This window comes from Elephas maximus, chromosome 20 (genome assembly GCF_024166365.1).
Source record: "Elephas maximus indicus isolate mEleMax1 chromosome 20, mEleMax1 primary haplotype, whole genome shotgun sequence".
Taxonomy (NCBI): Eukaryota; Metazoa; Chordata; class Mammalia; order Proboscidea; family Elephantidae; genus Elephas; species Elephas maximus.
In genome coordinates, this window is record NC_064838.1 from 40435351 (window position 1) to 40458688 (window position 23338).

Consider the following 23338-nt stretch of genomic DNA (forward strand, 5'->3'; position numbering starts at 1 on the left):
TTCCTGGGACCCCACGAGATGAGTCTTCTTTAGTCCTCATTTTACAGACTCAGGATCTGCAGCCCACGGCTTTACTTCAAATCCTCACCCCTCCACTAACTAGGTGTGGATTTTAAGCAAGTAACCAAACTCTTTCATGCCTCAGTTTCTGCCATCTGTAAATTAGGGATAAAAACCATTCTCACTGCAGAGTGCTGTGAAGATCAGCAGGTAATTCCCATCAAAAGTTTAGAACCGAGCCTGACACATACTTAGTATGCGCTCATTCAACGTCACCTTTATCCTGCTCCTCACACCTACCGTGGGGCTGACCCAGATCCCAGCCTGGCGTGGTGTCTGACCCTGCTCCCCGCCCAGGCTGCACTGCTGACATTGGGGATCCTTCAGCACCCTGCCAGGCTAAAGATGAGGTTCTGTCTTCACCACCTGCCTGAACCCCTCAGCCCCAGCATGGAATCACCAGCCCCATGTCAACCCCATCCCAGGGTGACAGACCCCCATACATGCTCCAACTGTAGCTCAAGGCTGGAAGCCATCCCTTGTCCGCACAGAGCCACCCTCATAGTCCAGCTCTGCCAGCCTGCCAACCCCCATGATTTCCCAGACCCCATTCCCAGGGGCCCTAGACTCTCTTGTCTGAAGAGCAACATCCTTGCCCTAACCCCACCCCACCTGTCTCCCCCCACTAAATTTGAGGCAGCTGGTACAGAGCGCGAGTGTGCACACACATACACATGCACACGAACAGCGGGTCCAACCTGGCTCTACCACGCGCTAGATGTGTGGCCTAATTCCTCTCCTCTCTAAACCCTGGTTTCCTCATCTGTAAAATGGGAACACTTGCCGACTTTGTAAGACTGCGAGGATGAAATAAAACCCTAGCATGTACTGGTCACGTGCTGTGTGAATTCTAATCTTTATTTCATGTCATTCTCAGAAAGGAGTGGGAGTTCATGTCAAGAACACGCAGCAGCTGGGTCCACTTAAGAGCCTTTATGATTCTCTATGAACAGAAGAGAAACTCAGTAACACCAAACCATGTGCACTGCCTGCCCCGACGCCACAGGCCTGCAGCGGTAATGCATGGATGTCAGGTACCGAGAGTCAGGTCCACAGGGACTACTGGCCAAGGCGGGGGGGTCCAAGTACATTGTTAGTCCTTCCAGGTCCAGGCCAGGAGGTTGGCACATTTGAGTCAATTGGGGATCTTGGAACTCTTTCCCCCTAGCAGAGGGAGGGTGAGGGAAATGTGGGGGCATCCCCCAGATGACCACAAGCACAAGTCCCATCAGTGGGGCTGACCGAGAGCAGGGGACACCTCAGCTGGCCCACTTTCCCTCCCCTGACTGTGGTCAAGGCCACAGTCACCGGCTAAGAATATGCCCAGGCAATGGAGGCGGTGGACATTCCCCCTGCCTGGCTTCCTCGGCACCCTGAATGTCCCCTTCGGATTAGAGCTGAAGACAAGGCCAAGGCCAGGGCCAGAAGTCAGGGCCCATCTGGAACCCTGGACACAGAGATAGGTCAGGAGGTGAGGCCTGTGGAGGCAGCAGCCCTACCCAGGGCCCCACTCAGCCACCTACCCTCAGAGCCTCCTGGTGGCCTGGCCATGATGGAGACTACTGGTCGCCCTCCAAGAACCTCCCCACAACCCCCTAGTCTGGCCTTGCCAATGCCTCAGGCCCTACCTGGGGCTGTAGTTCCTGCATCCATCCCTGATACCTACCTGCCAGGCCTTGCCTTCCCATGACCCCATCTTCCTCTGCCCCCTGTCCACCTGGGTCAGCAGCCGCCATCAAGGCTACTGTGCCCAAGCTCCTCCCTGAGCTAAGGATCCTTCCCATAAACCTGCAGATGAGACCACTGCTGAGGTGGAGGTTTGGGGGCTCACAGGCCTCCTCATCCCTCAATCACACGGGAGGGCTCTCAGAGAGCTGGTTCAGCCCTTGGTTTATTAAGGGGAGTCCCAGATGGGAGAGGCAACTGTACCCCCTTCCCTACTGCCCTCAAATTCAAGGCCAGGTGATCTGGGAACCCCCTCCCCACATCCTGGAGCCTAGCTCAGCACCCTGCTCCCAGCCCCATCCCTGGACACACCTGCTCCTCACACCCTGGCTGAGGCACGGAGGGGAGAAGCAAATCTCATGGACGCAAGAGCAGGGATGAGGCCAAACGTGGTAGAGATGGAAGATTTCTCGATCTGATCTGGGTCTGACTTTCTGGAAAACCAGAACACCCCACCTCCAGGGCCTCCCTGTGGCTTCCCGGGCCTGACCCATCCTCTCTCCTCTGTGAACTGCCTACCTCCTTTCTCTTCTCTTAGACGACTATGAAGACCCCATGCAGGGTCTTCCCTGGGACTCAGGCTCTGCCTTCTGTTCCCACCCCGCAGAGGGGCCTGGAGACCCTCCCAGCTGCCATGGGGAGAGTGGAGGAGCTGCCAGCCCAGTCGGGGCAGGCCCCTGCCCCTCCGTGCTCTCAAGAGGCCACACAGGTCACTCTCCCTGCCTGGCAGCCCACGCCTCCTAGCTGGCTGCCCTGCACCGCCCCTCAGACTAGAAAACCAAAAGCACTAGATCAGGTGGGCGGGCAGGTGGGCTGGGCTCAAGGCAGGCAGGGAGGCGACCAGCAGGGCAGCTCAGGTCAGGGCACTGCCATGGGCAGCAGAGGTGTGTCCGAGCTCTGTGCAGAGACGCTGCGGGACTTGGGCCCAATGAGCCCCAGGCCATGCAGATTGAGAATCGAGTCAGCTATGATGCGGGCCGTGCGCTTCTGGTACCCGCCCGACGTCACCATGAGGATGGGCACCTGGTGGCCACGGACCACTCGGAACACCAGCTCATCCCGCTTCACAATGCCCTGTGGAGTAGTGGGGAGGAGGGTATCAGAAGTCCTGCTGCAAGTCTAACCCTGGCCCAGGTTGACTGCTGTTGCTTCTGCTTAGCTCTTCTCTGACATCAGAAGCACCAGTGCCCGCCCACTTTTCCTGCCACCGCTAAGTCCCCAGAGCAGACCTCCTCCCACCTCAGGGTCAGGACCTACCTCTGGGCTGATGGACAGCCCCCCAAGGCGGTCCCCCTCAAGGACATCGGTGCCTGCGTTGTACACGACCACGTCCGGCCGATGCTCCTGGAGGGCCTTCTTGATGTTCCTCCCCACCTTATCCAGGTACTCATCATCCTCCGTGCCCCACTCCAGCTCCACCTTTCGCCTGATAGCCTCTGAGACACAGACAGGAACAGTCCCGGGTTATAGAGAAGGGAAACTGAGGCTCAGGAAGGGGAAGATTGCCCAGGGTCCCAGAGCCCTCAGTGCCCTAGCCCCGACTGGAAGCCAGTCGGCCTGACTCCGGAGACAAAGGCACTGGTCTGCTTTTTATCTCACCCAAAATTAACCTAAAATGATTACTGAGAGCTGCAGAAAAAAGGAAGTGAAGGAGAAAAGGGGGATTAGAGCAGCAACACTTTTGCCCTGGTTATTCACGGACCCAGGTCGGCAATGTCTAATTTTACTGCCCAGCCATGTGGACACCCTGCTGTGCCCTCAAGCTCGAAGTCAACACATGCAAGATTCAGTTGAGAAGTTGGTACCCTGGCTATACCAGTGGCTGGCCTACCTTCCCCAGACTTGCTCACACCTCATGTATACGTGCCCCCAGTCTGCAAACTGAGCAACTGCCTATGCTTTCAAATCTCATCTCAGAGTCTCTGTCTTTTAACTGATGAGTTTAACCCACTTTCATTTATTTTAATGACTCTTGTATTTGAGAAGAGCCCTGGTGGCAGTAGTTAAAGTACTTGACTGCTAACCAAAAGGTCAGTGGTTTGAACCACCAGCCGTTGTGTGAGAGAAAGATGTGGTGGTCTGCTTCCATAAAGCTTTACAGCCTTGGAAACCCTGTGGGGCAGTTCAACTGTCCTACAGGGTCTCTATGAGTTGGAATCGACTTGATGGGAGTGGATTATTATATTTGAGCTTATTCCTGCCATCTTGTTCTGTATTTTCTATTTATATTTTTCTCCTTATTTCTCTTATGTCCTTCCCTACCTTCTATCACACAGATGCAGACCTAGGAGAAGGAAATTCTACTAAATGAGGGTGATTTAAGAACCTACATGCGTGTTTAAAGCAAGTTTATGTGATCTTGGGTGGGTCAAGTGACTTCCTTAGGACTCAGTCTCCTCATCTGTAAAATTGGAACGGTCCCCACCTCACAGGGATGCTGAGGACTTGTGCAGGGCCCAGCACACAGGAAATACTCAGGAGAGCGAGCCCCAACCAGCAAGAACACAGGTCAGAGTGAGGGGCGGGACAACAACTCACGCTTGGCAAAGCGGTCCCCGGGGTAAATGTGGCGGTTGTAGACGTCCATGATGTACACACGCTTGTCCCCCATGAAGTCCCGCTCATGCCCATTGCCCTGTAGAAAGAACATGGAGCCACCTGTAGGCAGGTGACCTCCCCACCCCTGCCCCGGGAAACTCCCCACAGGCCTGGGCAACACTGCTGTCCCTGCTGTTAAGCGGCAGAGCTGGGATTCAACCTCAAAACATGGCCCATGACCTTCACGTGACCTTGAGCCAGCCCCAGACCTGTGCTTCCTTTTTCTGAGTCCTGGCCTGGCCACCCTCTCAAGTCTGTGGTGGGATCAGTTGGGCTTATGGATGTGAAAGCATAAACTGTGAAGGGCTGTGCACATTTGGGAGGGCAGCATCTCCCGACTTGGTCCAGGAGCTCAGTGTCCCACGAGCTCAGAGCAGGTCTCAACCAAAACAGAGATGCAATGGTAGTGGTGCGGGGGGCCTTCCAGAACCCCTGTCCCTGACCAGAGGAGCCAGCTTTGGATTCAGAATCCTGAGAAGAGGTGTCTCCACACTTCAGCGGTGTGCCCCCTGGACAACGAGCTCTTACCAGTGGCTTTAGGGGCCTGTGCAGCCCTGAAATGTGTACATGACCTGTGTGTGAGGGGCAGGTCCACAGGTTCACCAGCCTTGTGCAGGAAGTCGGCGCCCCAGATGGACTAGGAAGCAATGGGGAGCCATGGCAGAGTTTGGAGCATGAGAGTAACGTTGCTAGGCTGGGTTTTGGGAAGAGCTATCAGCCTGGTATGCGATGGGGCAGGGGAAGCAAGCTGGAAAGTGAAGGGAAGGTGGCCAGGATGAGGGAGGGGAAGGCCTGGGTTCAACCCTCCACCCTTCCCACACTGGTTGGGGTAAGTGGGCAGAGGGACAAAGACAGCCCTTCTGCTTCCAACTTGAGAGGCAGGAAATCAGGGCGAGGTGGCAGAGGCCAGCTTGGGGCTCTAAGTGTTCCCAGAGGGAGGGAGGCCCCTAGTGAGGGCTCTGTACAACAGACAGGCTTCTGGGGGCATGGGGAGGTCCCGGGGCCTGGGCCCACATTGGCACTCACCTGGTGGGCATCGAGATCAATGATGGTGGCTCTGGAGATGCCCTCCACACGCTCAAACAGAAACTGTATGGGGAGGAGAAGGGAAACGTGAGGACTTGAGTGGGCTGGAGGATTTGGAGTGCTGCCCAGGTGGGACTGGGGGCTTGGGAGGGCAATCCTGCATGTGAGCAAACAGACCAGCAGGCAGAGCTGCAGGAGGTGGTCAGGGAAGGTTCCCTGGAGGAAGCGGTATGTGCTACTGAAGGGCAGGAGGTCAGGCCTGGTCCTCAGTGACAGCCCAGGGTTCCCAGGGCTTCCCAGGACCCCAGAGCCCTGGGAACCCTCCCCCAAGGTTGTGCCTGGAACTCCATCCCCAATTTCTGCTTCATCCTACAATGCCAAGCTCTCATGCCTCTTCCTTCAGAAAGCCTTGCTTTCCCTCCCCACCCTCCAAGGTCTCCTGTGCTCCCCTGTCCTGACCTGCCTGCCTCCCCATTAGTCCATGTGCCCCATGGAAGCTGGGAACTCCTCAGCTCAGTCCTGATGCCCAGCACGAGGCTGGGTGCAGAGTGGGTGGGTGTTCCAGGGCCTGACAGACATGGAGACCGGGGCCAGTCTGCCCCTCAGCTGTGCCTTACCTCTCTCAGCCTTGGTGTCCTCATCCATAAAATGAGGGTAAACACAGATTCTATTTCACAGAGAACAGAGGCTGGCACGGAGGCAAGCATGCTCTAAATGCCAGTTGCTCCCACTACCACCACCACCATTATCATCTCTCCTCCTACTCTTCCTCCCTCTCCTTCCCACGATTCAATCTTTTCGATGTACGTCCCTCCCTGACCCAGGTCCCTGCCACCTTCAAGGGCTGTAATATCCACCTTCCTTCACAGGCAACCCCTCTAGGCAACACAGAAGAAGAGGAAGGGTCAGGCTCGAGTCGAAGACTGGCCAAGTCACCCAGCCAGCCCGACCCTCTCTGAGCTTTGGTCTCCCTTTCTATAACATGGGGTGAGAACACCACACTTGGCATTGCGGGTAGGATCCTGGCCCCAGCCCAGGGCCTGGCCAGAGAGGGCTCTTGGAAGCAAGCGCCCCCTCCCTCGCCGCTGCCCACAACTTACCTTGATGGCAAGTGTGATGTCCGCATAGGCACAGAAGCCCCCGCCCCGGTCACTGGAGCAGTGGTGGAAGCCGCCCCCTGCAGGACAAACAGAGGTGCTAGTCAGGGCCAGGCTTCCATGCCTCCGTCCTCCCAGCATCCCTCACTCCCTGGCTCAGTTCCTAGGGCCCGCTCCTTGGACTCCAGGTGGGCAAGGGAAACTGAGCAACTGGCACATCTCCAGCTCTGGGTCAGGAAGTGGCTGTGCCATTGTGACCACCACTGCCCAGAGCAAGAGCCCTCTCAGGGTCTCTGGACAAGTCAGCAGCAGCACCCGCTTACCCCCCCAGGTGACAAGAGCTCACTCCTTTCCACAGCAGAAAGCTGCTCCTTGTTCCCAGAGCTGGGGCCTGCCTCCTGTGACTCCCTCATGTCAGGGTGTGTTGGGGGGACAGGCTTAATATGGGGCTGCCTAGATTTTGCAGGTGGTAGAGGTGATGGAGCCCTGATGGCACAGTTGTTAAGAACTATGGCTACTAACCAAAAAGTTGGCAGTTCAAATCGACCAGCTACTCCTTGGAACCCTGTGGGGCAGTTCTACTCTGTCCTATAGGGTCGCTATGAGTCTGAATTGACTCAATGGCAATGGGTTTTTGGGGTTTGGTTGGGATGGACGCCCTCTGCTGGTCATGGCTGCCCTTGGCAATGCGGAGGGCCCTGGAGGCCGGGGTCCAGCTCCATCTACCCTGCCTGCTCCCAACCCTGAGGCCCTAGCCTCGGAGCCTCAGTGCCCTGCAAAGACCCTTGCCCTGCAGGCCCTGGGGAATCTGAGCTGCGAGGCCCTCTGAAATTAGCCCAGCACCTGCCCCACATATACAGAGTGTGAAGCTGGGCCCACAGATACAAGGAGCTTGTCCTTCTCACCACTCAAGCAGCCACTGTTGGGTAGTGATAAGACAAAAAAAAAAAAAAAAGACAAAAGCTCACATATATTGAACTTGGACTCCTCACCAGGCACTGAGCTCACTGAAACCTTCCTGCAGCCCTATGAGGGGGATACTATAATCATCACCCTCATTTTACAGGTGAGGCACAGAGAGGTTCAGTAGCTTGCCCAGGGTCACACAGCTAGCTAATGGCAGAACTAGGGTTCAAACCCAGTTGGATCAGGACCAGCTCCCTTAGCCACTCTGCCAGGCCATAATGCCTTCCAATATGGGGAGGGCTGGTTCAGGCCCTGGGCTGGAACTCTGCCATCAATACATAGCAGAACGCCACCACACCGTCACTACCCCTGACCTAACACTGGGTCCTGGCGACATCAACACCCCTGAGACTCAGGTCCTACCACTGCAGAGTTCACAGACAACGGGGCCTTGCTTGGGGCTCTGGGCAAGCCACTGGGCCTCTCTTGACATCCATTTCCTCATCCATGAAACGGGTCTGGTAACAATTATGCCAGGCTCACATGAGAGGCCTGAGAGGAAAGGGTTTTGCAAGCTGTAAAGTGCTGTCCCTCCATGGGCGATAATGGCAGGGCCCAGGAAGCCTGCTGTGTGCAGCCCTCCCATGAGTCAGTCTTGTGGGAGAGTCCAGGGCATGTACAGACCCCACTGCTCTGGGGCTGAGGAGTGCAGGCCCTCAGAACCCCTGAGAAGAAGATGGCACTGATCCTGGGTCTGTCTACCTACCACAAGATGACCATGTCCCCATGGGCTGTCCATCAGGAGGTGGCACGGAGCCTTTCAGGGGAGCCTCATGGAAGCAGGCTCAGCCCCACACAGAGCTGCCCGGGATGGCACAGGCTCTCTGAGGGGAGGGAACCCCCCCTCACCAGACATGAGAAAAGGGGTCCTGGAGAGACAAGGATCCCACATCCGATGGAGGGACCGGCTGTCCCTCCCAGGTGCTACCTCCAGGAGGCCACGTGAAGAGCATCAGACCTGTTCATGCACAGTGCCGCCCCCATGGTTCCTCCAGACCCTCCCTGCCCCTGGACCCCTGCAGCTGGACATTCCCGGGGCTGCAGCACTTACCCACATTGATGGCCCAGCCCCGCTCCATGGCCAGCTTCCCTGCCTTTGGAGACAAGCACAGGTGATGCCAGGAGCCCGGGTCATTTACCCATTACTTAGCCCTTCCCCAACTGTCTCCATGGGCTCTGGGTGGGGATGAGCTATGTATGAGGTGGGGGGCACCCCCAGCATTCCCAGAGTCAGTCCCAGAAGCAGTCCAGATGGACTGGCATATGACAGGGGCAGTGTGGGAGCCCCTTTGCAGTTTTGCAAGGAAAACTTGAAGAAACGTGTGTTAACTACTTATCGTCACACATGAGCTGACAATGATTTTAATGAGGCTCTGAAAGAGAACATAGACTATTTTTTGCTCAAGGCAATTCAGTAGACTGAATACTGCGATCCTGTAGGAGATCCCAGTTTTGGGGTGGGCAGTGATAGTCTCCTAACCAAATAAAGTACAAATTCTCAAAGCTCCAAGGAACATTAGCAGGAGGTGTGGGGGCGGTGGGGGGAGGGTGGAAGAGTAATGGAAAGCTAATGCTTTAACAGGTAGAGTTTCTGTGTGGGCTGATAAAAAAGAGCTGGAAATAGCCGTGATTACACAACATGGTGAATATGCTTAACACCGATGAAGTGTACCCTCCAAGATGGTTAAAATGGCAAATTTTATGTTATGTTTTTTGTATTATACCACGATTAAAAAAAAAAATAGAGGAAGAAAAACAAAAAAACCTAGAGGGATCAGTAAGGACTGATCTGGGCTGGGTTAGCTCCTCAAACATTTGAGTCTGGAATGCTCCTCTGCCTCCAATCACCTTGGCAGCCTGCAGCGAATTTTTAAGGAAACTACATGCTGGATGGGAAACCTCATTTTCCCTTATTGCTACACCCATGATGGGGGTGGGGGGACATCATCCATCATTTAATTATGGGGTTCGGTCTTCCACCCTGAATTTGGGTATGCTGGAGCCATAATTTCTGGATATGCTCTTTGGGGGATGGGCCCTATCTTATATACCAGCATATACGGTAACGCTAACAAAAGGCCATTGGTGTGGGAACAATGAATTCTAAGGTCCCAGGATGGAAAAGGCTTTTTGGAGAAAGGGGCATTGTTGCTGGGCTTTGAGAAATATTTAGGATTTTGTTCAACTACCAAGTGGGGGGAGGGCATTCCAAACGGAAAGTCCAGGGTGGGGAGGAGCCCAGGGTGTGGGAGCCCCAGCCCACGCCCCTCCTTCCCACTTCCCAACCTACCATGATGGTTCCTCCTGTCTGGGTCCGAAGGGGCCTCAGCACCTTTCTCTGCACAAGGAAGTTGGGGAGGAAGATGACAGGGGGGATTTCTGTGATGGTCGCGACAGCAAAGGACCACTGTGGAAAGAGACACAGCCCCTGATCTCCGCTGGGCAATCAGACGCCCTGTTCAACGCTGTGAGGGCAGTTTCACGTTGGCCCTGGGTGAACTACCTGGTCAAGGGAAGTTCCCTTCATAAGAAACAAGAGCACCCCTCCCCACCACCCTCAGGCCCCACAACAGAGCAGTCTCAAGCAGTTGGGTTTTCCTAAAGTGAAGTCAGCCACGTTCTTAGCACTCCCAAGCCCTTGGCCGCCCTCTTGTGGCCATACCAGGATCCGCAGGGGTCCAGATCACATCCTTGTAGCTGGAAGATGGCTTCAGGATAACTGTACAGAAGGAGACACTGACGCCTGAGCAGGGAGGACCTGTCCAAGTCACATAGTGAGCCATGGACGGAGCCAAGACTGGAAACCCAGGTCTCCTTCCTCCTTCCCTTTCACCGTTGAGAATCATTTATCCCAGCTGAGTTTTAAGGTGGGAGAGACCAGAGCCTGTCTAGTAACGGGCAGGAGACAGTAGGGTGGGAAAGAGACAGGCCAAGAGCCGGTGTGCTGGAGGAAAGGGGGCATGCTTGGAAGGGTCAGGTGGGTGCGTTGACCAGGAGGAACCTACGCAAAGCAGAGGCAGCACCCCTCTCAGGCCAGCAAGGCTGAGGAGAGCTGGTGGCTGGGAAGGCTGGCACGCTCCCCACACGCCCTCCCTCAAGGGAGCATAGAATTGCACCCATGAATGCCTGAAAGGAGAGGTGCCCATCAGGCCCTGCCTGGGGGTCCACCTGCTGTAACAAGCGGGTATTAGAGCTAGACTATGAATGTCTGACAGCCGTAGAACCCACCCCTGTGTTGTGGGGCGGGGGTGTGGGTGTAGGTGAGGGCAGGGCTCTGCCTGAGGTCAGCCTCCTCACTCACGAATCATTTGCCCAGAGTAGGCTCCATGTGGTAGGTATGGAACCATTTTTTCCATGAATAAATAAATGAACAAAGACCATTGAAGGAACAAATTAACTCACTGTCTCCCTCCTCGCTAAGCAATCCAGGAGGGGATGGAGATCTGACGAAGAAGCCACAGCTCTGCCTCTTGAGAGGCCCAATACATATTAAATAAAGCCACTAGAAGGGTATTTCTTTAAGTGTGTCCCACAGCAACTGGCCTATCCCAATACTACACCGAGAAAGGGTTCCACGGTCAAGGAAGTTTGGGAAACACTGCTTATGCTGTCCACCTCTTAGAAATTCACAAGGCACTTTGGCATGTTAAAGGCTCTGAGAGGTTGTGTAGTAAAGAATCCTCTCTTACTTTGCTTCACCCACTGTCTCCCAAACTTTTCAAGCACAAGCCCTGCCTGCCCTTTTGCTTTTTACAGAACCTTCTACAAAACTGGAGTCGTGCAGGACACATTTGGGAACCTCTAAGCTAGGGTGAATTTTGCATGGTCTGGGTGCCTGGCATGAAGCCCCCGGGGCAGGGATGGAATCCAGCCAAAGGGAGAAGGCGTGAGTCTGCAAAGCTGGGAGCCTGGGCGTGGAAGGCGGAGACTTAGGAGAGCGACAGGGGGGCTGGGCACTTCAGCGTCTCCTCTGGTCCTGTGGCACTTTCTGCACAGCAGTGACGTGACCTACTCACGCTCTGGACCTGGACTGTCCAACCCAGTCACCACCAACCATATGTGGCTACTTACACGTAATAAGGAATGAATAATTTTGTTTTTTTAATTAAAATTTTGTTCTTCAGTCACATTGGCCATATTCCAAGTGTTCAAGAGTCACCTGTGGCTCGTGGCACCCAGATAGGAGAGAGCAGGCATAGAACATGTCCACTGCTGCAGAAAGTTCCATGGTCAGTACTGTTCTAGTAAAGACCACCGGTGGCTGGGGTGAAAAACAAGTGGGGGGGGGCGGGCAGACTGGCAGCAGAGGGTGGACAGGGCTGGGAGGACAGAGGAGGTGGCAGGGATGAGAGGGCAGAGCCTGGGTGAGTGGCCAGACGTGGAGGGGAGGGAGGAGGCGGGCAACATCTGGAAATTCATTTACTGACAAAGGGCGGGGGGGGCGCTGAAAAACAGAATTCCAGTGCCCACAAAGCCCCCACCGAGGCACTCCGGGGGCAGTCAGAGTGGAAGCTCTGGGTAGCAGTCTGGCAGGGAGGGGTGGGCTGGGGGGGCCACAGTGGAGGGGACAGATACTTTATCTTCTAGGGCAGCTGGCCAGGGTGGGGCTGCCCAGACTTGCAAACGGTCAGGCCCTCGATCACCTCACCCTGGGCCAGGGCACTAAAGGACTGGGCTGGGTGGCAGTGGGTGGGGACGGGCTCAGGGCCTCCTCAGAGCCAAACTGCCTCAACCCCAGACTCAATCACTGGCTACGAATGTGGGCTCCCCGCCCCCCAGAAAAACCAAAACCCACTGCTGTCGAGTCCATTCTGACTTATAGCTCATAGGGTTTCCAAGGCTGTAAATCTCTGCATCTTTCTCCAGGGAAGCTGCTGGTAGTTTCAAACCACTGACCTCTTGGTTAGCAGACGACTGCTTTAACCGCTGTGCCACCAGAGCTCCTTGTGGAGCCAAAAGAAAAAAAAAAAACTCATTGCCATTGATCCCAACTCATAACGACCCTATAGGACAGAGCAGACCTGCTCCGTAGGGTTGCCAAGGTGGATTTGAACTGCTGACCTTTTGTTTAGCAGCCGGTCTCTTAACCACTGTGCCACCAGGGCTCCCTTGTGGAGCACACCCCTTTAAACAGGGGTTCCTCTTCACAAGGCCTCCAATGTGGGCTTAACATGGAAGCCTGTCAGAAAGGCCTGACCTCACAACCCAATTCAAAATACCCCTGCTGGGTCCCCTCCAGAGTCCCTAGGTGGTGCAAATGGTTAAGTGCTCAGCTGCTAACTGAAAGGTTGGCAGTTCGAGCCCTCCCAAAGGCACTTGGGAAGCAAGGCCTGGCGCTCTACTTCTGAAAAATCAACCATTGAAAACCCGGTGGAGTACATTTCTATTCTGAGTCAGAACGGTCTCCACGGCAACTGATCTGGTACGTGGTAGGGGCCCCCTCCACCCCCTTCCTTTGCTCCCCACAGCACTTAGCAACTTCTAACACCCTATATCATTCACTTGATGCTAAATGCCCGCTCCACGGTCTCTCTTGTTCTATCTCTGCCGCTAGAACAGGGCCTGGTGCTCTCTGAATACTAGCGGGATGAGTGTGACCTGAGCGCTGCCCAGCATGGGGTGAACAAGGACAAGATGTGTACGCTGCATCTGCGCTAACCCACACCCCACGGCGAATGGTCACTGGGGTCAGCAGAAGGCACGAGCCCTGTGCTGGCCCAACCCAACCACCACCCTTTGTGGGACCAACTCTAGGCCTTGCACATAGTAAGTGCTCAATAAAAGTTTGTTTCCCTGAACTGACATTGCCTTGCAAACAGGCTACTGCTTTTCCTTCAGGGCCCAGGCAGGGGCCCAGAATCAGGGTGGGGGGCAGAGCAAGGTGGGGCAGGGAGGGGTGGGTACTCCCCATACACACAGAACCAAAACGGCCAAGGAACAGTCCCTGGGAGACCTGTAGGACTCTCCAAGGACAGCTCTCTGGATGCTTGCAGCAGAGAAAAGGAAAGAAACATTGCAGGCAACTGGCTGAATGGGGGGGAGAAGGAGGTCCTTTGCTGCAGCCCCCAGAAGCCAGCAATGTCTGAAATAGACATGGGTCTCACCTGAGCAGCAGAGTACCTGGGACAAAATCCAAACACCTCCCCACGGCCTCCAAGACTTCGTGACCTGGCCACTGCTGCCTCCCTGACCTCGTCTGCTCCACCCAGCTCTTTGCTCCCTCAGCCCAGCCCCAGCACCCCTCCAGGATGCTCTTCTCCTCTGACCTTTGCCTCTGGAATGCTCTTCCTTCAAAGCTCCACCTCAGTGTCATTCTTCAGTCTTAGCTCAATGCCACCTCCTCCATGACGCCTTCCCTGACCACCCAGTCTAAATAAGCACACCTCCACCCAGTTACTCTCTATTTTTACTTTTCTTGCTAGCCTTCGGTGCTCTCTGAAATGCTCTTGTGTGTTTACTGCTTTATCTCCAGTCTCCCACCATGAAAATGCGAACCCATGGGAGTAGGAACCTGGCGTCTTATTCTCTTTGTACCCAGCACACAGTGGGCACTCAATACAGGTGTGCTGGATGACTGAATGAAGACTTCTTCACCTTAGTAGGTGCTATGGAAATCATTGTGCTTCGCCTTTTGCTCTGGCTGCCAGGGAGCTTCAAATCAAACATGCAGCTCAATCCCAGAACCTTGGTTAGCCTTTCCAATTGACACATTCGAATTCTCCCTCTGTCCTTGACTTCAGTTTTCTACTTGGGACTTTCTCATAATACTTATGACATAACAGGCTTCAGTCGATGTTTTAGAACCCCAAGGACAGGCATGCGGAAGGCCATCTCCCCATCTACAACCTTTCTCTCGGTCCACTCATTCCAGTGCTGGCCCCACCCTGTGCTGGTGTCTCACTGCCCAGCTCAAACCCCCCATCTCTGCTCGCACCTCACCCTCTGGATTCTGACCTCCTGGTCCAGGCCCTGGGGCTGTGGACTGTGTCCACACATGCCCGGGCCCAGGAAACGAGGACAGCCAAGTGCTGGGCTCCCTGCCAACGCCTCATACACCTCCCTTGCCCAGGAACCAGGTGTCAGCCTCTTCCTGGTAATATTTCATGAGCTCACACTGCTATGGCCTCATCTACAATTCTCACAGCTCAGGTCAGGTGGCAGGAGGAGGGAGGTAGCAGCCATGGCCCGCGTCTGGACGCCCTGACTGAAGACAGGGTCTCCAGCAGGCCCACCCCTACTTCCTGGGTGGTCTTGAACAAGAACAGCTCCTCTCTGGCCCTGGCTTTTCAGCCCATAGAGCTGGGGGCCTGGTGATCTCTGGCATCCGCTACGGCTCTGAGTCTAAGACAAATCCAGCCTTGAAGACCGGGGCTTGGGGTCAGGGCTCCCACACTCTTGAGGGCAGAGCACCTGTGGCATCCCTGGCCCCTCCCCTACCAGGGCTCACGCTGGCTCCAGGTGCTGATACCCCCTCCCGCCTCCCCTCTGCCCTATGGAGTGGACTGAACTCCAGGCTCTCAGAACCCAGCCTGTGACAGGAGTTTTGTGGGCTCCTCTAGAAAGAGGCCACAGTGGGCAGCCTGGGAGCCCAGGGCAGTCTGCAGGTGGGATTTTAAAACCGTCAAATGCATTATCCCATTAACAAATCAGAAATTCCACTGACTAATCCAGGTCTCTGGCTTCTCTTTGAAAACCAGAGGCTCTGGCAATGCCGGGCCTAGTTTTGAAGGGACTGTCATTCTCCAGTTCACCCCCCCGCCCCCCACCCCACCTGCCCACTTGCTTACACCTCAAATGAGATTTTAGCCCAACAGTTTCTGACAAGTCTCTATCACCAGAAGTCCTTGGAACAGAACCTTAAACTTCAGCCCAGTATAAAAACAGGCCAAAGTGAAACAGCTCTGGTTAGATGGACTAAAGGGCTGGGTTCCCCCCACCCCATATATCACGCCAGCAGTAGTCTTTAATGCCTGTTCACAGAGCCCAGATTTTAAGTCACCCATGTAGAAGCGCAAAGTCCCTGTACAGTTTCAATCTCCACCAAGTGGAGCTTTCATACCCCCAGCAACGGGGAGTTCACTACCACCTGGAGCAGCCTAGCCCATCCCTGGTATCTCCCTTTTTATAACATTCTCTCCTCCTTCCCTTGGGGCCATAGACCATTTTATGCTCCCCCAGCCCCAGTGACAGAAGTGGGAGCCCTCAGGCTGTGCTTCTCCAGGCTGAGCTGCTGCCCCCTCTCCACTGGCGGTGGCTGGCCATCTCCAGCCCCCTCTCCACCTAGTCCCATAAGCCAGGAGGGGCTCTGGGCAGGCAGCCCCCCAGGGCCCACTACTCTGTACCTTCAGCTCATTGAGATAGCGCCTCGTGTGCACCACCAGCAGGTCCTCCTCCGAGGCCTCCCGTGCCTCCACCAGCAGGCTATCCGACAGAAGTTTCTCCTCTGAAATCACAGAATGGAGCCCCGCTGCCTGCTGACCTCCACGCCAGGCCCCGTCCCCAGGCTGCAGACTTGGCTGCCCCATCCTTGTCCTCAGAGATGGAAGGGACTACTGGCTCTTGGGCATTCTGAGAACGGCCACCGTCCAGGCCAGTGAGCACACTGGTCAGGCCCTCGTACTCGGACATTGTCACACAGTGACCCCATGTTTCCAAGCCACTAACAGCCACATGGTGAGTCCAGGTGTGAGTGAGCAATTTTCAGAGGCAGGTGGCATAGGCATCAAGAACACTGACCCTCCAGGTGAGTAAAGCTATTGTCGATTCTCTGCCTTCTGAGGACATCCAGAGAGTTGCAGGGTGATGCTGGCCTCCCATAACGCCTGCCTGACACTGCTCCTTTTTAACCTGGAGACAGCAGGCCATCGGCTTACAGCCTACAGGCAGCAGAAAGCCTCAATGGAATCAAACTGCTGTGTTTTCATGGCATTTCTTTTGTACCATGACCTTCTATTTATGGCAGCTGAAACTGGCTTTTCCCACTTAGATGACTTCATGTTTCCTTTTAAAACAAGTTTAAGTATTTAAAAACAGAGGCTAAGTAAATAAAAATAGGGAGAAAATGATGGCACAGGTGGTATGAGGAGATGGCCAGGCCCCAAGAATGGTTTCAAATGACTGATGTTTGGGAAACACTACATGATTTCATCACCCCTCACACGCACCAGACAAGATTAGCTCCGTTTGGCAAAGGAAGAACCTGAGGCTGAGAGTGGGAAGTGCAGCAGGGCACAGGGAGGATAGGACCCTGGTGCTCTGGGTTCTAGGAAGTTGAAGTGGCATGGTCAGACTTTAGTGGACCTATTTTAATGCATCAACCTTAGAAACCAACCCTGATAGAAACCAGCTGGTTGCATACATTTTTCACGTATAGCTCCATGCAGGTGCTCCTCCTCCCAGGATACTCCATGGCTCCCCATTGCCTTCAGATAAAGGACCAATTCCTTTCTTGGCAGGACATTTGAGGCCTTTCACCATATGGTCCCTGCCTTCTCTCCACCCTCATCCTCAAAGGAGAAAAAGAAGGAACTCAGAGTTGACTGTCAGCTCAGAGACAGGGAGACAAGGAACCCATGTACTAAGCCCATGGGTGACACACGAGTCTGAGAAGGGGCAACCAGAGGAGAACTCAGGCTAGGTCTGCTGGAAATGGTGCATAAGGGTCCATATGCAGGAAGGCCAGAGGCCTGCGAGGTCTGAGGCGGGCTCAGCTCCACACACCTCACCTAGTGTCACAACTTTCCTACCTAATATTTTTCTTTCTGCTCACAACTACAAATGGAAAATCACTACCGTTGCCAGAAATAGAAGTTAACCAAAAAACAAATACAGTGGAAACACACTGTTATTAATCTCTAATTGGATCCTGTTTTCTGCAAGGCACAGAGGCTTGCTCTAAATTTGTTAAAAAGGGAAATGGGCAAGGCTTGAGAGGTGTTAAAGACAGGCTAGCCTCAAAGTGAGACTTTCTCCTTGATGTGATCAAAAGGGTGGTGTGGTTTAAAGATATTCAATGCTTCATCTTATGCCAGGTAACACTTCCAGGTAACATTTCCTACCTCCCTCCATGAAAGAAGCCTTGATAGAGGAAAAAAGGAGAATAGTCATATACCAGTCCCATGTGATGCCTGAATTTCCCACGGAAATCAGACCAGTGATGTAGCTACAGCTAAAATGAATGTGCTCCAGAGCACCACCTTGCTCAGCAAGGAGCCCCACTGGAAGCCTGGGGTTCCAAGTTCCAGACCCCACTCTGCCACTTAGGAGCTTTGGGCATGTTTCCCAACCTTTCTGGGCCCTACTTTCCCCCATCTGTATTCAAAGGTTGGAGCAAAGGTTCTCTGCCCCTGGGCTGAGCTTGCTGAACATGGTCACTGGACTTCTTCAAATTTTTGCTCTTCTGTGTTCATCATTAATCAGCTCCCTTTCTACTGGGCCTTCCCGGGCAGAGGCAGAGCTCAGGTTCACAGCCATGGGAAGCCGGTGTGGGTTTGAGACAGGCACATACGGTGCCTAGAGGGCTAGGTTGGAAAGTCCTTTGACAGCATGGGTGGAAAGCAGTCTGGGGGGCTACTGGAGGTGGGAAGGTCTGAGGCTTGTGTTAGAGGAAAGACAGTAGGGATGATGGGGATGGGGGACAGGTGGGGTAGCGGGAGTGGATGTAGGGTGAGAGGCAACCTTCCATACCTTTGAGGAAATTGATCACTTTGCCCCATTTCCCCGCGTCGAAGGGGTGCAGCCTCTCCAGGCCCATGAAGGTGATGTTGTAGCGCGGAGAGTATACGATGGGCCAGCGCGTCTCCGGCACAGCCTGGTACAGCTGGGTTGTGTGTGGCCTTCAGTGAGCACAGATGGGGCGGCCTCAGTGTGGAGAACAGCTGTCACAGCTGCCCCCTCCCCACGAGCCTGTGTAGCTGACCACACAGCCCTGACCCAGCACTATTGCTCCCAGGACCCAGAAAGGGGCCACTTAACAACGGCAGTGGCAGCAATAACAATCTTGACTAAGTGCTCACTGTCCTTCCCTGACATACCTAACCCCATCTTCACAACAGCCCTGGAGGCAGGCACCAAGACCACATCAGAGGCTCAGAGAGGGGAGGACGTGCCCAAGGTCACACAGACAAGGGGTCTGTGGAGCAGCGGGGTGCCCGGGATTCCCCACCCCCACCGGTCTGGCTGCAAGGCCTCAGCATTGCACTCCCAAGCTACAACCATCACACCCAACAACTGTGCGGCCCTGGGCCCTCAGCCTCGGTTTCTTCAACTGTGAAATGTGGGCTGTTGGGAAGATTGAGATAATGAATTGCAAGAGTCCTAGCACAGAAAGCTCCCTGTCCATGAGAGCTGGGGTTACAGTTCCCAGAAACAGCAGGTCTGAGCTCACGGAGGCTGTGGCCCAACCCCGGACCGGGGGCGAGGGTCACCTACGGCTCCGCCGAGGGGCTAATCCTCCCTCCCACCCCGCAGCCGCAGCACCAGCACCAGAAACCCGGCACCAGGGGCCTCTGCACAGCTGGTGGAGCCGGGGGAGGGCAGACGTCAGACCCGCGCATGTCGCTCACCCCCGCCCGGCCTGGACTGCGCGGCCGAGTCGCTGTTCCTCCGCCACGAAGGGGCTCCGGGCTGGCCCGGCGCGCGGGACCCGCCTAAGCGCACCCTGCGCGGGCGCCCCTGGCCCTCCGCGCCTGGGCCCGCACCAGGGGCCGCCCGCGCTCTCACGCCTTTGTTCATAAGGACCCCTGGGGACCCCCGGGGCCAGGCTCGGCGTTCCACCCCGCATCCCCACCCCCGCCGCACTCACATCCCGGGGCCGGGACCTCCCTGCGGTGGCAGCCGCTCTACGACCGGGCGGGGCGGGGCGCCGGTAGGGGCGGGGCCCAGCCCAGGACACGCCCCGGCCCGGCCGCCTCCGCTGGGGGGCGGAGCTCTGGCGGGCTCGGCTCCGCCCCGCTCGCACCGGCGCCAGCGTCACAGAGGAATGGAATCCCGCGGGGAGCTCGCCGCCAAGAAGGAGGCCACGCCCCCAAGGCCAGGCAGGCCAGAAGTCCCGCCCGCAGCAGGCAAATACCCAGTGGAATCCCACCTGACTCGGGATGCCACGCCCCTTTACGGGCGGGGCCGCGGCGAGCTTTCACCACCGCGCGTCACGGAGGGTTGGAGCCTACGCCTTCGCCCCGCCCAGGGGGAGGAGTTATTCTAATTCCTCCCTCCTCCCGGCGCAACCCTTAATCCCAACTGGGTAGAAACAACGCCAGACCGGAGGAAAGGCAGGCCTGGTTTCCCCGCCATGAAGGAGCTCTGGTGGCGCAGTGGTTGAGCACTCGCAGTGTAACAACTGTCGGCGGTAATCCGCCAGCTGCTCCTGGGGAGGATGATGTGGGTTGGAACCCACCAGCCGCTCCTCACTCGCGGGAGAAACATGTGGCAATCTACTTCCGTAAAGAGCCACAGCCTTGGAAACCCGGGGGGCAGCTCTACTCTGTCCTGTGGGGTCGCTGTGAGTTGGAATCTACCCAACGGCAATGGGTTGGTTTTGGGTTCCCTGGTGGCTGGCACTCTACGACCTTGGGCGAGTGTCCGTGTTCCCTGCTCCTGCTTCCTTGAGTTAATGAGGGATTGTTCTGGCATTGCCGCCTCTGACCTAATGGGACCTATACCTCTGTGACTTGAGGCTGCACAAGAGTGAGCCCCCTGCCTCTGCCCCATCTTCAGTGGCTCTGACCTGAGACAAGTCCTTAAACTTAGTTTCCCCATCCGTAAAGCAGGGCTGGTGATTTCATCTTCAGGGTGCACTCCCCACCCCCTCCCAGGAAAGCCAAGACAAGGCTGAATGAAAGCTGGGAGTGTCTATGGGGCAGGAACCCGGAGGAGGCCCCGACGACAGCCCCAGAGGACAGAGACAATGGACCTCTGTCTGCCCAGCTGTCCCTCCAATCAAACAGAAGCAGGTGACCATAGGGCTGCCAGGAGCATCGTCTGGACCACGGGTGGCATCAAGTGCCGTGCAGCAAAGGGGAATGGCACAGGGTTTTTTGTTTTTTGTGTTTTTTTTGCATATTTTTTATTGTGGTAAAATATATATAACAAAACATTGGTCGTTTCGAACCTACTCCTATGAGGAGGTCCACCATCATCGCAATTTTATGTCGAGGTAACTGAGGGTTTGGCCTGGGTTGAAACCCAGACCCAGCCACCTGCCAGTGTTTGGCAAGAAAGCTTCAGCTTTCTGGTCTTTCATTTCTGCGTCTGAAAAATGAAGTGATACCTGCTCAGCCTGCCTCAGGATAAAGTTGAGAAGAAAGACATAGTATTATTTAAAGAGCGCTTAGCATGTGCTAGGCTCAGTTCTAAAAGCTTTATACTCAGTTAATCTTTAAAACTACCACCTGTCTGTCAGTTTGTCATACTGTGGTGGCTTTCACGTTGCTGTGATGCTGGAAGCTACACCACTGATAATTCAAATCCAACAGGGTCACCCATGGCGGACAGGTTTCAGCATAGCTTTCTGACTAAGACAGGCTAGGAAGAAAGGCCTGGAGATCTGAAAATCAGTCAAGGAAAACCTTATGGATCACAACAGAACATGTCAGACTTGCTTGCTTTGGACATGTCATCAGGAAGGATCAATCGCTGGAGGAGTATATCTTGTTCTGTGAAGTAGAGGGCCAAAAGGGCGTGGGAGGCCCTCAGTGAGATGGATTGGCACCGTAGCCGCAAGGATGGACTTGGACATGCTGGTGATCACAAGGACATAAGGTTACCTTGAGTCGGAGTTGACCTGACAGCAGCTAAAATAACCCTGGGGGGAAAACTGGTTACTTCCGCTTTCCGAATGAAGAAACTAAAGCACAGAGTGACGGAGTAACTTGCCCAAAGGCCAGGGATGTAGACAAGTGTAAACTATAGCCCACAGGAGGAAAGAACTAATATTCAATAACAACAAGTGAGACAGTGCATGCAGCCCTGTGTGCCGTGGGAGAGGCTGACTTCATTTCAGGGAAATGGCTCTGTGGTTTGGGAAGCCACACTGATGAGCCTTTGGTTGGGAGAACAAGGGTCTGGGGCTATCTGGGCCAGGAGCTAAGGCCAAAGGGAGTAGGAGTGCTCTGGGTAAGACAAGGTTTTATTTAAATTGTTCCCCAGTGGCTGAAGAGATCTGGGGAGCCTGGGGGGCTTGAAGAAGGGCGAAGGCACCCAACACCACATTTCAAACCCCCATGCCAGCCAAGGACCACCTGCCCACACTACAACCTGTAGGAGAAATAAACTTCTGTCATTCAAGCTGGTGTATGGGGCCTCTTTGTTACAGCAGTCTACCATGTGCTGTCTAAGACATGGACACTGAGGACACAGCAGTGAACATAGAAGATGAGGGCTTTGCCTGTGGCAAGCTCACAGTTTAGTGGGAAAGACAAACCTGGAACAAAGAAAAAATCATAACTACAAACTGTGCTAAGTGCTGTGAAGGGCACAGCTGATTGTGTGAGGGACAAAATGGGGGCCCAAAATATACAGTGGTCAAGGGAAGCCCCTTTGAAGAGAGGAAACTTATCCCACATTTTAGCCATGTATATTTTATTTTTAAATGTCATTGTGATGAAAGAAGACACTGAGCTATTCAACATTGTATACTTATTATTTTCCCCTTTCATGAGATCTTGGAATAGATTTCAACTTAAAATGAATAAGAAACCCCCAAACCATAATGCCTGCCACCCACAGGTCAGCCAGGTAAGGACGGTGGAGAGTGGAGAACATCCACTGGTATTCTGGCTGCCTTTGGACATGTCTCCAGCCCTTCCTGAGCCACTTTGTAACAGGAGTGAGTTGAGCTTGAGAAGTGACCCTGCCTACGGTCTCCAGGACTGCCTGCAAATGCCTTGTTGACCCAGAGCCCTTATAGGGCCTGTCACCATGGAAAACTGATACTGTCGTGGCCACCTCTGCCTACCAGGAACTGGTCCAATCTGCTAACCAGGTGATGCCCAGAGGGACAAGAAGTCACTGCATTTGTGAGAGCTCCTGGGTACACATAGAGTACATGTAGAGCCCCCAGCTGCAACCTCAGTCACACGAGGTTGACAGCGCCTCTTGTGACTGGCAGCAATGGGCCTAGGAAGTTTGCACACAGTGGAATGGACGAAATCATCACTGCACCTCTGGGCTCCGGGCAGTGCCTTGTACCAGTGAAGACAGGCACCTAGGGGATTCCATGGCCATGGGAGCTCGTTAGTCACCAGTGCTGCCGGGCCTCTGTCACGCGTTCTTAATTAGCTCCACTTCCCACCACGGCCTGGGAGGTAAACAACACAAAGCACACACACAGATTCTCCTCAGCTATGCTGATGGAGAGAGAGATACAACACCCCACAACCACAGGTGCAGACACACAGCGTCACAATCACACAGCTACACAACCGCAGGTACAGACACAGCCTCACGATCACACAGCTACACAAACACAGGTGCAAACACACAGCCTCACAGTCACACAGCTACAACCACAGGTTTAGACACACAGCCTCACAGTCATACAGCTACACAAACACGGGTGCAGACACACAGCGTCACAATCACACAGCTACACAACCACAGGTACAGACACATAGCCTCACAGTCACACAGCTACACAAACACGGGTGTAGACACACAGCCTCACAGTCACACAGCTACACAAACACGGGTGCAGACACACAGCCACACAGTCACACAGCTACACAAACACGGGTGCAGACACACAGCCTCACAGTCACACAGCTACACAGCCACGGGTACAGACACACAGCCTCACGATCACACAGCTACACAAACACGGATGCAGACACACAGCATCACAGTCACAAAGACACGCACGCACAGTGTCA

The 23338-nt window shown here is 54.7% G+C and overlaps 1 protein-coding gene across 5 annotated transcripts; it reads right to left on the minus strand.

Moving 5' to 3' along the window:
* Positions 1-903: 903 nt before the first annotated feature.
* On the minus strand, positions 904-19420 carry HDAC11 (histone deacetylase 11). 5 transcript variants are annotated; one of them, XM_049862902.1, is made up of 10 exons: positions 19276-19420; positions 18159-18307; positions 15815-15915; positions 9763-9879; positions 6510-6586; positions 5410-5472; positions 4912-5020; positions 4324-4420; positions 3043-3221; positions 904-2859 (listed from the first exon to the last, which is right to left on the minus strand). In XM_049862902.1, coding segments are annotated over exons 1-10 (1110 nt in total). In that variant the 5' UTR covers positions 19278-19420; the 3' UTR covers positions 904-2643. The 5 variants fall into 5 exon arrangements, with proteins under 5 accessions (XP_049718859.1, XP_049718855.1, XP_049718856.1 ...); XM_049862898.1 differs by lacking the exon at positions 19276-19420 and adding an exon at positions 19037-19267; XM_049862899.1 differs by lacking the exons at positions 4912-5020; positions 19276-19420 and adding exons at positions 8524-8566; positions 19037-19267.
* Between the last annotated feature and the right edge of the window lie 3918 nt (positions 19421-23338).

Coding starts and splice junctions, on each gene's coding strand:
- HDAC11 (XM_049862898.1), bottom strand. CDS start 19,254: ATGCGGGGTGGAACGCCGAGCCTGGCCCCGGGGGTCCCCAGGGGTCCT. Junction 9,880..15,814: donor GCTATCTCAATGAGCTGAAG/GTACAGAGTAGT, acceptor CTCTTTCCACAG/TGGTCCTTTGCTGTCGCGAC. Junction 4,421..4,911: donor ACAGGCCCCTAAAGCCACTG/GTAAGAGCTCGT, acceptor TTCTTTCTACAG/GGCAATGGGCATGAGCGGGA.